This window comes from Sarcophilus harrisii, chromosome 2 (assembly GCF_902635505.1).
Source record: "Sarcophilus harrisii chromosome 2, mSarHar1.11, whole genome shotgun sequence".
Taxonomy (NCBI): Eukaryota; Metazoa; Chordata; class Mammalia; order Dasyuromorphia; family Dasyuridae; genus Sarcophilus; species Sarcophilus harrisii.
Window position 1 is genome coordinate 459,723,424 of NC_045427.1, and position 15,241 is coordinate 459,738,664.

At 30.1% G+C, this 15,241-nt stretch overlaps 1 protein-coding gene across 1 annotated transcript in view; it reads right to left on the bottom strand.

Moving 5' to 3' along the window:
• Positions 1-1,929: 1,929 nt before the first annotated feature.
• Positions 1,930-15,241, bottom strand: part of URI1 (URI1 prefoldin like chaperone) — a 75,626-nt gene continuing 62,314 nt past the window's right edge. The window contains exons 5-11 of the mRNA XM_031954401.1: positions 15,204-15,241; positions 14,945-15,002; positions 11,764-11,935; positions 9,523-9,841; positions 7,536-7,681; positions 6,293-6,536; positions 1,930-2,742 (exon numbers count right to left, since the gene is read on the bottom strand). The exon at positions 15,204-15,241 is cut by the window's right edge and continues 54 nt beyond it. Coding sequence (XP_031810261.1) covers positions 2,563-2,742; positions 6,293-6,536; positions 7,536-7,681; positions 9,523-9,841; positions 11,764-11,935; positions 14,945-15,002; positions 15,204-15,241 — 1,157 coding nt within the window. The 3' untranslated portion in view covers positions 1,930-2,562. The remainder of the gene's footprint in view (positions 2,743-6,292; positions 6,537-7,535; positions 7,682-9,522; positions 9,842-11,763; positions 11,936-14,944; positions 15,003-15,203) is intronic.

Here is a 15,241-nt window from a genome sequence, read left to right on the forward strand (position 1 = left end):
ATATGGTCTTTTCAAGCTATCTTAATCTTTGTGAGAGACAGACAATGTTTCAAAGAAGAAACTCAACTTTCACAAAGAGCAAGGAGTTTCAAAATAATCACCCAAAGTCACTGCAAGACTTTGTGATCTCATCTGTAAATGACATATAAAATCCGGTTGTCCTTAAATGTTAATATCTGTATAATTATATATATAAATATATATGGCTAATAGCCATTCTCTTAAAGATAAAAGTATTCAAAAGATATGAACAAAGAGTTCTCAAAAGAACTGCAAAGTGTTCATAATCACTTGAAAAAAAAATTTTAATCACACCAATAAAAATGTAAATCAAAACAATCCTGAAATTTTACTTCACATCTTGAAAATTGACTATTGCCATTTTTTGATATTTTTGCTAATATTGGGGGGAGGGAGATGGTTTGTCTAAAGCTATGTACTCTACCCTACTGGTGGTAGAGTATGGTACAACCATTTTGGAAGGCAATTTTTAATTATGCAAACATAATGTTCATACGTTTTGAACCAGACTCCATTCATTACTGAGCTTATACTTCAAGGAGACCAGAGATAAGAAAAAAAAAGTTCTCATATACTCCAAAATACTTAGTCGCAGTTTTGGGGACAGTTAAGAATTGGAAACAAAGTAAGAATATGGGATGGTTAAAAAAAAAAAATCATGAATATAACAGAATATTACTGTGTTATAAAAAATATGTATGATTAACACAGAATAGCATCGAAAAATTTACATGAATTGATGTAGAATGAAGCAGATATATATACAATATATACAATAACTACTATAATGTGAATAAAAAGAATAATAATGTACTCTCTCCCCCAAAAAAGTAAATGTAACAAAATTATAAAGCTCAAACATGTCTTTAATTGAAGACACCCCCACATACTCCTTGGTAAAAATGAAAAGATTCATTTCTCAACATATCTATCAATGATATTGACTTTTTTTTTTTCCTCTCTAAAATTTGTTCCCCACTCTGACGGAGGAAATATTTGAGGTGACTATAATGGAGTAAAAAGTAGGAAATATCAATAAAAATATTTTTAAAAGAAAGTAAATTCCTATTTGTGAGGAATACACTCTTCAGAAGATAATTGTAACAAGGGTTCTTTTCTCACCCTTATAGTAATCTGGGAACTAAGAACCTTATAAATTTATTAAATGGCTACTTGATCAAAACTATTAAAGGGACAAATGTTTAGTTTTGGTTTCTTAGGGAAAATTATTAACATTAGGCTCCTGCTCTGATTCATCCAAGTCTACCAGCATTACTTCTCAATCCTATATTATTTAAAATAAATATTCATAAAACTATTTTACAGTTTGCACTGTTCTAGTTACAAAATAGCTTCTACTTTTCTAGGACATAATTTCATTTTGTTTAGCCAAGAATTCATTAAAGAAGCTATAAATAACCTCCTTTAAATATTTAGTCATGAATAGAGGGTGGACTGGCATTGATGACTTATTTTAGTACTAATGCAGCATGCTTTTTAAAAAGCCACATTTTAGCTTGCATCAAGTTAATGATTAACACTTGCAATGTAATTTTCAATACATTTAAAATAAATTTCTGTTCATTCTAGATAGTTATGTTAAAAGTAAATATTTTACTTCAGTTATTTACTATTAGAAAAGTAACCTCAGAGAAAGAAAATATTTACAGTATCAGACCATGAGAATTCCTTCAAAAGAACTTCTTAGGTCTTTAGTAAATTCTTCTTTCCCAACATATAACCCCCAATTAACAATTATAAGAAATTACATGTACCAGGAAGAAAACTGCATATGGAATTGTAAGAACTTTGAATACATACTGTGTATACTATATAATAGATATGTGAATAATAGGGCTTTAATATCTAACTGGAAGTTACAAAATAAAGAGGATTTAGAGACCATAGATTTCATTTTTTTTTACTTGAAAAATTCTATTTTACAAAATACCACTTTTACCAGGAGAGAAACTTCCTTCTAAAGTATGTAAACAGTTTTTCTGCCTCAAAGATTGTTACATTGTAAGAGAAATTACTAGAAGGGGAAAAGAAACAAATTTTGAAACAGCCACCTATTTGCAAAACCTACAACAATGTAGATACAAAACTGTCTTTAAAATGCTAAAGCAAGTAATGAAATATAATTGTTGAATCCATTTGAAATTTTTAAAGTTTCTTTAAAATGGTCCATATGGTATGTAGAACATCACAGCTGGTACAAAACTGCCTGTACTTGGGTTGAAACACAAAAACAATGCATGTGAATAGTATTCTTTGAAAAATAATTCCAAATGCTGCTACTGCATCATGAAGCAAACACAGACAAAAGTATTGACAGCATACAGAGAAATTAACAAAATAAAGTGAATATTCAAGTATTCACACATTTATTTTTAATCTTTTTAAATACCACTGATAAAGAGGTAAAAAGAACTCGCCAAAATAGCATAGGATGCATTACTTCTAACTACATGTAAGTGACATTCATAACAAATTGCAAAACTGTGCTTTAAGATGCAAATTTCCATTTTCTAGGCAAGCCTAGTTTCTCTGTTGCAATCTGGCAGCTTTGAATTTTGAAATTCTTTTTGTAGTTTCTTCTGATACTTCTGACAAAACTTCTTTTCGTTCAGGTATAGTTGGTAAAACAGGATGCACAGTGCCTGGGTGTAGTATTACAGGAGATAAAAGTTCTTTTTCTATTACAGTTCCAGAAAAAGCCTACAAAAGGAAAAAAAAATCAAAATGAGAAAACAAAATGCAAATGTGGTATGTCCCTAAGGTCCATACTATTTTAATTAAATTAATTATTTTAATCAAAAGAACTACCTTTAAAAAAAAAATCAATGGCAATTTAACATATATAGTCAAATTTTAATTAAGTTTAAAATAGAATTCTGAAAAGCACCATCTCTGAACATTATTCTTAACCACAAATTGCCTTTTATAAAACTGAGGCTATCTATAATGTCTGTCTGTCTCTCTCTCTCTCTTACACACACACACACACACACACACACACACACACAAACACAAAATAAAGTTTTATCTTATAGTATGAAAATGTAATTTTGAAAACTATTCAATGTTTTTCAAAAATATTTTATAACTTAACTCGGCCTTCTCTAACTAAATTTTGATATAATTTGCCAAACTACAAGTTTTGTTTCCTTTTCAATCAAAGGTGAGAAAAATAACTTAAGACAATTACAATGTGTACATGAGAAGCAAAATTTCAAAGGAAATCTAGGGCTCCTTGGTGAAAAGTTCTCAAAACATATTCTTACTTTTTGTGGATTTCAATGAACTATAAGCTATTTTACAATATGAGCAAGAATTTATTTATCATAATAAACTTTTGAAAAATAGCCAAAATTCCAACTTAAAACTGAGAGTGAAAACCTACTTTCAAAATATCTGCCAGAATCATGAACTAATTCTTTCAGTGTTAAATTTTATTATTATAATGCCACCTCTACTACTACTACTACTACTAATAATAATAATAATTACTATTATTATTATTACAATTGGCATTTATATAGTATCTAGTGTGTACACACACACACTGCAGTGCCAGACACTGTAATAATCACTTGACAAATAATTTCATTTGATCTTCCCAACAATCCTCAGGGTTGGGTGATATTGCATACTCTGCAGTTAAGGAAACTGAAGGGGGAAACAAAGGTTAAGTTATTTGCCCAAGATCACACAGTTAGTCAATGTGTGAGACTGAATTTGATCTCAGATCTTCCTGATCCAGAACCCAACATTATATCCCTATATCACCTAGCTGTCTCTAATACTACCTATTATAATACAAAAAGCAAAGCTAATATGAATAAAATTTTAACAATTTCCTGATTTTGGTACTATCTCAAAAAATTATGAACTACTTCAAAAGTTTTAATTTTTTTGACTTTTGCAAAATAGCAAAAGTAAATGCTGCTTTCCAACTACATAGAGTCCCTAACTTGTTAAACTATTACTTAAAGCACATATAGACCATGAATTTAAAAACCATTTCTTATATAATTCCCTTACATACTGAATGTACCAGTCACCCCATAAACAGCAGTATCTAGTTACAAAAACATGCATGTATGTGTGTATATCTTACATGTAGAGAGAAAAACATACTTCAATATTTAAAGTATCTCAAAGTGTTCAGATCATTATAACATCCTTCTATACCTAACTAGAATCTTCAACAGTGGTGGCCAAAAAAACTTGTCACCTGATAAGCCAAATGCTCTGATGTTAAGGCCTCTTTACTTACTCCTTAAATATCAGGATTTTTTTTTAGGTTCAATAAACAGTTTGTTAAGGCCTATCAACTCCACTAACAGTTATCAAGAAATTCAGTCAAATTGAGTTCTCAGAAGAGCATATTAACAGAGTAACAGATCTACTCTCATACAAATGTGTGTGTGTGTATATATATATATATATATATATATATATATACACATATACAAATATGTATGTATTTATGTGTGTGTAAGTATGGACAGGTTAGAGACAGATATGTATATACAACAGTATATCAATCCTGCTTCTTATATAGAGTATGAACATACAAGTAAAATAAATACAACTTTCAGCAACTAAGACTACACAATACAGATCAGTTACCAGACAGGATAGAATATCAAATCTTAGTTCAATAAATTTTACTTTAAGTCTAGAGAAAAAAGAATTTTAATAACATCCACATAAAATCCATTAAGTCAAATTTAAGTAAAACCACTTCACCTTACCCTATATTTTTATATAGGACAAGAAAATCAAGTTTAAAGAAAATCAAGCCAAATTGGTCTTTTAGAGTCTCTTCTTCCACATATTTTTTAAATTCAAATTTTAAATATAGCCTAAGAAAATACTCATCTATTAGTGTGGATAAAAAATATACACTAGACACACACACACACACACACACACACAATACAAATATATAGTGGACAAATAATACAAACTGATGAATATGGCCCAGAATTTGAAGATGAGAAGACAGTGGGCTAGACAGAATTTGGGAAACTAGAAAGTTCCCTTAGTGACCTCAAATTTTCCCCAGGAGTAAAGACCTATTTTTTTTTTAATACCAGTGTTCTATAAATCCTATTGTATAGCTGAAAATTATGAAAACATTACAGTGTAAAGCCATTAAAGGTAAGTATCAGCCAGAGGGCAACAGAGAGAAATATGATGAATATAAGCAGACTCAAATATATTACAGAGGAACTACAAGAAGAAGAATGGAAATAAAAGATGTTATAATAGAAAAGGGTAATCAAAAACAAAAAGTAAAAAAAGGGGGGAATAGGTCATATAACAAGAACAATGTATACTTTATTGGCACTTGTTTTTTCCAAATTATAGCCTCAAAATAGCAAAAGGAACTGAGAAAGGCTTCCAGTGACTTTATCACCAGCACTATTTGAAGAAATATCAGATTAGAAATCCAAGTACTCGAGTTACTAATCAAGCAACTACAATTTATAAAGATATATATTTTTTATTAACAATTAAAACTTTTTCAACAATAAAAATAACATGCAAGATGCTGAAGACATTTAGTACAATGGTAGACTCGGACACTAAAAATACTTTTAGTATCTAATTCAACTCCTTCCCCTGCAGTGACAAGTAAGAAAAATGAAGCCAGAAAAAGGAAATGACTTTATCAAGATCCTTGCACTAATGAATTTTAGAACTACTTTTACCTGTAAGTACCTCTACAAAATTCTATTTACTAGAAAGAATTTTACTTACTCTAACTATTTGAATATTTTATATAAAATTCAGAATACAAAAGAAATGCACTTAGTTCTGAAATCTCATATGACATTTTAAAAACTATTCAGTTTTTATACAATATCAAAAATGTCAAGAAAACTTTAGGCCCTGTGACTACAATTTTAAAAAAGAAAAATCTTAAAACACAGATTAAGCAATGTTACATTGCTTAATGTAATGACTGATGACATAAATATCATAAATAGTAAAAGAAAACCTATGAATTTCTTTCAAAAAAAAATTAAATAGAATAAGATTTGAGGAATAAGAATTCACAATACCTTAGCAAAGAGGGAAGCCTAACAAACTAACTTTTAAAATAAGCTTTTTGTTCAGTCCAAAAATTGACACTGCAAATGAGGGCAAGTAAATCTTATTCTTGAAAAACAGATTTAGATTCTCCTTATCTAATAAATATATTGATGATTTTATATAAGGACCTTGCATAACAAATCAAGTATTAAAGTGATACCTCAAGTTTTCCCGATAGGGGAAACAGTTTTTTCTGTTGATTTTCTTGCTCATCCAAAATGCCTTCGCTGGCATCAGTACAGGCAGCTTCATCATGACTGAGGCTCCTCATCATTCCTCGCCGGTCCTCAAGCTCAGCAGCACTGCTTTCACTAGTGTCACTGCATACACTATTTTCTCTGCTCCGAGACTTCAAAATTGATTTACGAGGGATGTATTCTCCATTCACAACATCAACAAAGACTCTATATAATATGAAAGAAAATACACACTTTAACCTATGTATGAATCTCATGACATTTTTCTTAAAATCCTAGTATTTCTTAACAATTAAATTTATTAATCCAACTTTTAAAATCCAGTAATTTTTATAATTATGGTTCACATGAAACTTTACAAATATCAGTGACTATGCCATCTAAAAATGTATACTTCATTGTTTTATAAAAGCATAATTTTTATCTTAACACAAAATGGCATATTTTATGAATGTATTCCAAATGGCAACAGCTTCACATGTAACAATTTATATTATTTAAAATGTCTGAAAACATCCAGCAATATTATTTGATAAATATATATCATAAGAAATTTTCAACTTCAAGAATTACTTTTTAGCCTTCTAACAGTGAAATTCATATTTTCAGGTATTATCTTCATTTTACAGAAGGAGACATGGAAGCAAGTGACTTCCTTAACATTACTGGGTTTTAGCAAATATCAGAAGTGGGGTTTGAACACAAATATATCAGGCTTCAAGTCCCATAATCCAATCTACTACATCACACTGACTCCTAAACAATCCAAATTAGAGGAATGAGTAAATACAATCAACTTCAACTGTGTAATAACATAACAAATGAATATATCATATATATCTAAGTTATGGTCAAAAAGTACTGGTTCTGTTGTCCCATCAAAATTTAAAAAAAAAAAAAAAATTTGTCAAGCTTAGTTAGATACAAGATTCATTTACTACACCACTTGGGTATTTTTACAAAAATATCACCAAAATGAGGAAAAGACCACACAATACTCTGCAACCACCTCTGATTAGAGACTTTGGAAAAATCACCATTTCCTTTGGGAGCCTTCAAATTGCTAGGCTAAACTCACAAGAATGTCTTATCTTTCAGGTGATTACACATGTGATCCTGTATTAACAGATGCAACATTTTCTGTTAAAAGCACAACTACAATGAAAGAAAGAGGTGAAATCAGTCCTTTAACTATAAATTATGTACCTATAAACATCAGCAGGAGTTCTGATATTAGGTAGTTCTGGAATAGAATGGCTATTGTTGCCATTACTATTCCTTCGTTTTCGTTTGGCTTCTTCTTTCTTTTCACTGAATTTTAAAGTAGTATTTTTTCCAGTATTTATTCGTACCTAAAATAAACATACACACACACACACAAAATTATAAATTGAGATCTATATAGTGACCAAAGGCAAGATAGGAATTTGTAAAATGCAGTACACTACAGTAAACTATAAATAATCCTAACAGTGACAGTGTCAATTCCAATCTTCTGACATTGCATAAAATTCATGTGTTTATACAAAAGGTCAAAAAAATCCCTATATAGTAGAAATACACCATACTATCTGAGACATATACAATATCCCTAACATATATATATATATTCCTTAATCATTTGGCGATCTTAACTTCCAATTAATTTATGATTACATAAAAATTATAATGCCTAGACTTTTAAGCATAACATTTAACATTATACCATTCTGTGTGTACAAATTCACTGCTTCAAAAGTCATGAATTTCAAAATGGAGAAGACAAAAAAAGGATCTCAGTGATCAAAAGAAATATTCAATGGGGGCAGCTAAGTGGTACAGTGTAGAGCAACAGCACTGAAGTCTGGAGAACCTGGGTTCAAATCTAGTCTCAGGCACTTAGCACTTCCTAGCTGTCTGACCCTAGGCAAGTCACTTAACCCCAACTGCCTCAACAACACCAAAAAAAAAAAAAAAAAAAAAAAAAAAAAAAAGAAGAAGAAATAGAAATATTTAATCAGAATATCATCAGGTTTAATGTATAAAAAAGCACAAGTAATGACCACTAACTCAATTACAAAAATTCCAAAATTAATACAATAGAATTTTACATTTACAAAGCTTTAGGGTGTAGTCAGGAAGAATTTAAGATTAACACACTAATAATCTCATAATCCCATAATGGATTTATGAAGTACTTTATAAATCAATAACTACTTACTAATGAGACAATTCCCTACCTAATTTTAATACTAGGAAACAAGTGGAGTTGTAGTTAAGACTTGAAAAGCTACATGCAAATAAATTGAAAATTTGTTTTTCTAATCAATCCATACTCAATTCTTTTCCATAGATTTAGTATAATTATATTGTTTAACTTTAGTCTCTTAAACTTAGGGAATGGGCTCTAGCAATGTAGGAGGCACTTTGTAAAATTATTGATTTTGCTACCCTAAGAACAAGATAAGCAAAGAAAACGTTTCACCAATATTTTGTATTTTATTTGAAAATACAGATAACAAATCCAAAAGCTCAAATGATTTCCAGATATAGATACTCTGACCTAATAGAAGGAACACTACACTTAGAAAATAGGCAACTTATTTTAAGTCCTAGGTCTGCAATGGAATGTGTGACCTTAGGCCAGTCACTCACTTGCTAAGACAAGTTGGACTCAATAATCTCTAAGGTTCCTTCCAATTTGAAAACTTTGAAATTCAAATAAAGTTTACAGATGTACCCATTTATTTCTAACTTGGAGGGGAAACATTAACTTCCCCATAAAATTTTTCACATCTGACTAAACATATTTATTCATTTTTATACATCAAATAGAAAAATTAAATTTAATTAAATTTAACAAAGTACAATTAAGGGACCACCTTTGCAATTTTCTAAATTTACCAATATAAATACCGTATAGAACAATCTGACATTTTTAATGTCTTCTTTACAGAGACAGGATTTTTTTTTTTTTAAGACCTCTAGAGGTCTAAAGCTTCTTCAGGCTCACATAACCACGGATTAGTTGGGAAGTAGCGAATGCTATGAACCAATCCAATCCCAAATTATTTTTACACTAAATAAGAAAAACTATTCTTCTTGCTTTAGAACTCTGAACTATACAAAGAAGCTATATCTATAGAGACAAATAAAATGACAAATTATATCATTAATTCTAATTCTAAATTAAGAATAAGTAAAGTATACAAACCCGTTTAGGTTCAACTGTATGAGAAAAATATATTGTTGGTACAGAATTATCTCCAACTCCTAAACCATCAATACTGCCATCACCATCATCACCACCACCATCATCATCATCATCATCATCATCATCATCATCACTATAAGAACTTGAACCATTCACTTGGCCATTAAGTAATTTCGAATTTGTGATGTCTCTTTGAAAACTGCCCTGAGTAAGAGAGTCTGTTACTTTGTGTTTCATAGCCACATCTGTCTTTTGATCTTCCTTCTCCTCTTCAGAAGAGGTTATATCATCTCCATTTACAAACAAAGTATCAGATTTTCTGCAGAAAAAAGAAAAAAAATTAAGTGATTAAAATATATACATATTTAACAATATATTTATATAGTAAAATTAGCAAAAACAAAAATATATTTAAACATGTATTTATAAACATGAACTTAATTTTACACACACACACACACACACACACACACACACACACACACACACACACTCATTCACTCATACTCTCGCCATGGACTGATATTTAATGTTATACCTTAAAATTTTATGGATCATATTCTGTTTATGATAAGTAACCAATTGCTTAATTCTTCTAAAGAATTAAGAATTGGGGACAGTTAGGTGCTACAGTAGATAGATCCTCCTAACTTCAGGGCTGGTGCTCTGAGTTCAAATCTGGTCTCAGATACTTCCTAACTGTGTGACCCTAGGCAAGTCACTTGACTATGACTTCAACTGCCAAAAAGGAGGGGAAGGAAAAAGAGGAGAAGGGAGGGGAGGAGAGGAGAGGACTAGTGTGGAAAATCAATTTGGAGTTATGACTAACAAATCCCTAAACTTTGTATACCATCTGACCTACTGAACTCAAGAGAACAAAGGGGAAAAGGAACTCTATGTATAAAAATATTATAACGGTTCTTTTTTGTAGTGGCAAAGAACTGGAAACAAAGTGTCTTATCAATTAGGGAATAATTGGACAAATAATGGTATGTGAATGGAATGGATTTTATATGCTATAAGAAATGATAAAAGAGATCTTTTCTGAAAAACCTGGAAAAACATAGATGAACCGTTAAGAATGAAATGAGAAGAACCAAGAAAGCCAGCACAGAACACTATAAACAACCAATAATTAGGATTACTAATAAAAAACAACAATAAAAACACATAGCTTGAAAAGACTTAATATCTCTGATCAACTCAATTAACTAGCCATGATTACAGAGGGACCTATGGTGAAACAAAGATACCCACCTCCTGACAGAGAGGTGATGGCTTCAGGATGCAGAATAAAATGTTTTGGGGTATGGCCAATTTGGGAATCTTTTATGTTTAGCTATGCAAATTTCACATAAGGTTTTTCTTTATCTTTTTTTTTTTTCCCAAAAAGATAGGGGTGGGGAGAGAAAAAAAGATTTCTGTTAATTGAAAAAAATAACTAAAATGGAAAAAAAACAATTAAGAGCTGGAAAAACATCATACATCCGGCATTATTGATGTTCAATAACAATTTAAATAGCTGTTTGTTCATTAAGTACACATTTTAAATGACTTAAGGTTAATACTGTCCTTGTCTTTGACAAACAGATGAGAGAAACACACACTATAGATGGACAAATGTAACAGGAAATTTTGAGTATTAATAAAAATAACATTACAAGTGAGTGAAAATAAAGATATTTTTCTCACTTTCAGGTTCAAGGAAGCCATGGACTTCAGGTTAAGAAACCTTATATTAAAAACTTTTTAAAACTATGTTATCAATAAAAAATACTCAAGAACACATGAACTAAAACTTCTGGATAACTTATAAAAAATCCCTACCTCATGTGGATTATGTCCTATTTTTCAAAGAAACTAATTACTGCACACATTCCATCATTTAAGCAAAATAAAGTAGGAGCTTCTGTGGTGAGAGACTTCATTTAGCACTTTGACAATTCTAAATGGGTGCTAATGTGTATTTTAAACAGCCACTTGGTAAAGTTTCTCATATATAAACACCTGACCAGATTACTAATGTCTGCTAATTAAGCAGAAATTTTGACATAAGGTAAGTAGAGTAAAACATTTGATACAAATATTCAAAGCAGTTATTCTTAAAATTCAAAGAGAAAATATTCAATACTCTGTGGAAATTTTTTTTCTATAAAACATATAGAATATTACTATGTCATATTTGATCTACATTCTAAGTAAAAACAGCATCACTTTGAGGCAAAATTTGCCTCTACATACCTATCGAGTTCACCCAAAAGATCTTCTTGTCTTTCTAATTCATCAAGTCGAGCCCACAGTTCCTTCTCACTGAGGAAACTGCCCTCAGATTTTGGGTCATCTATGAAATCTGCTTCAAAAGCATCTGAAGTTTTTGGTTTTGAATGAGGTCTATGAGCAGTTCTGTGCTTTCCTGTGAAATTAACATATAACTTTAGCTAAACAAAAGGTAACCAAGAAGGAAAAAATAAGTTAGTGACTACATTTTCCCCTCATGTTGCTTGATAATTTTTCCAAGTCTCATTTTGTTAAATATCACATCCACAGAATGAAACAGCAGAGGAAGGTCTCAACTGGTTACAAAGATTCCAAAGAAATGTAGCAATAACACTATTCACTTAGATCAATTTTGGAACCAAATAAATTTCATTATTTAAGTACCAAAAAAAATTTTAATAAGTAGTTTGATAGATAAGTCAAGTCTACAGCATAGAACCTTTAGAAAAGCACTATAGTGACACTCCAATATTTTTATAAAATAAAGTATTAATCCTCTAAAACTAATGTAATTGGTATGAGCATGTCAATTTGAACATGGCTTTATTTCAACTAATTCCTACTAATTTCTGAGGAAATAACACTTTGCTTAAGAAAGTTAATTTTTATCTTTCTACATCAAGACTTTGAAGGAAATAGGGATCAAATCTAAATCTAAGCTACCAGGTGAGTGTTGGATATTTCCAGTTGGCCTAAAATCAAACTTGTTCAAAATTAAAGTACTATTGTATATTATATAGTCTTACTATATTAATATTACTATCCTAAAACATCTTTTGATTTGGATACTCTATTAAAGATCTGAAAAAAATAATGGAAATTATAATATTTAATTCTCTTTCTCTCTATAATCTTCTTTGACATAAATTACCTTTCTAAGCTAATTCCTTTCCAAGTTTCTAGTTGTGGAGTCACCCTTATAGACAGTATGATATACTGAAAAGAATGCTATAGAAAGTTATTATTCCTAACCTATGATCCCACTTCCACACATGTACACATTGTTTATATATAAGCATATATGTGCACATGTATATATACACGCTCACATACATATATTAAGGAGGTCAAGTATAGACCAAAGGGCTCTATATGTGATAAAATATTGACAATAATATTTCTGTGGAAGGGGGAAAAAATCCTACAAATAAAGTAAGTGCTTATTTCTTGACAAATGGCTAAACTGTAGTAAATGTAATAAAATAAAAATTTCTAAAAATGAGTATGAGGAATTTAGAAACAAATGAATTATATGAGCTGATGAAGAATGAAGCAAATAAAACTAAGAGAAAAATATACACAATAATTTAAAATAAAGAGAAGTGGGGTTTTATTAGTATTACATACTTTGGGTTGTGTTCTACCTCTTATTCTTTGAAAAAGGTGGAGGGTGGGGGAGTCATGAGTAGGCATAGATATGTGGAAATGCCTATGCTGTGAAAAAATAAAGACATCAATAATTTTTCTTTTGAATGCCTAGTGCCATCCATCTTTTGAATTTGAAACCAATTAAGTTGTCTTAACTAAGCTGGACATTACTATGGTAAGGCCCTGGGACAGATTGAGGAGCACAGGGAGGGGAGAAAGAGAAGCACCAAGCTGTCTAAGAGGTGTTTAAATCAACCCAAGTCAGAAACAGAACAAGTTATAAAGTTCTTATGCAGATCAGAGTGAGAACTCCATGAGTGTAGCCTCTTTACTTTTAGCCTGAGCTAGATAAGGAGATGCAGTCCTTACTAAAATAAATAAATCATGTTTTTTTGGAATTTAGGTTCCTGCCTTAAGAGTAAGGAAAGATCCAGGCTCAAATCTTGGCTTTTACAATTTTTGATTGATCCTGGACAAATCACCTGAATTCTCTCAACCTGTTAATTCTGTAAAATAGTAAGATCATCATTTACAGCACAAACTTTATAGTTGCCATGAGTATATTCCATGTTAAACACTCTGAAAACTTTATGTACCAGCTGCTATTATCATAACAGAAATGTATATAGTTATGCAAACTCTTGATGCATTTTGTCAACTATAAGTTCTTTTGAGAAAAAAAGATCCACAGTTTAAAAAAATTTAAGTACAAAATAATTTCACTATTTTTTACATACATAAACTGTAAATCTCAAAAAAATCACTCCCAACAAATCTACCAATATCATACACAACACCTTACAAGATGGGAAATCATTTTTAAATAAGTAAATCTAAATACATTATTCCTCCTCTTCAGTAAAATAATAATAATCCAACATTTCCACAATGTTTTATAAACCTTAAAATACTTTCCTCAAAAATAATTCTTTGAGACAGGTAATGCTTATATTATTATTATCACTTTAAAAATGAAGAAAGTCTTAGAAAGTAGAGGTAATACAGATTCAAATCCAATTCTGACCCCTGTGGTGTTTCTCCATCCAACCTGATAGGAAGCAATTGTTATTATTAACCAACATCAAAAAATATATGGCTCAAACCTAAAAGTAAATCCCATTTCATTAAATGAATAAAGGGAATGCCTTCATTGTTCTGCTTATTCTTGTCTACTCCTTATCCTTTCTCCAAGGTTTAGCCTCAAATGTTTAACTATGGGAAGCTGACCATCATCATCCTCTACAGCCTTGCCATCTTTTTTTAAATTCATCAAAACTCCATTATAGATGAATACCATAAATAGTTGAAATCATGTTTACTTAGGGGTTTTTCTCATTCTTCTAATAATTATTTCTCACAAAAACAATAAAGGAGATAACAAAAAACTTACTTACAGAAAGCAAAGAATGGATTATCTTGGGTCAGACATCAAATTAGTATTACCATGACTAAAACCCAGATCTTCCAAAACCTAGTTTCTGTTCACTTAATATCTCTATCTTTTTAAAGAAAGTAATACAATCCCAGTTTAAATAGACTAACCAAATAACAATTTTTCTCTGATGAAATAATATCTATATATTTGTCATGTTTTGCTACATAATGGTAAGTAATTCCTTTCACATGAAAATTTTATAATAAAGGATTTATATATTAACAGGAGAGTCCACACTACAAATTCTAAAGAAACTAAAAAATGCTATTTTTATTTGTTAGTCACATCTACACAAATAATTGATATAAGCCATTAACAATAAAAAGTAAAACTGTCATTTACCTTTAGTTTCAATGTCATTTTTAATATCTTCTCTTATATCAACAATATCACCTGCTGCCTAATTTAAAAATAAAACATTTAAAACTTTACTCATTAATATAATTATTATAACACAATTTTATATACTACAGAATATATATTAAATGGATGTTTAAAGACTTCAATTAATTTGTCCCTTAAATTTAATTGAGCAATACAAATATTTTTTATCTATTTCAAAAATTTCTGGTTATTTTTGAAGAATTTTTTAAAAACACACATCACTCATTCTCTTTAAATCTTCTGTAAATTCAACTC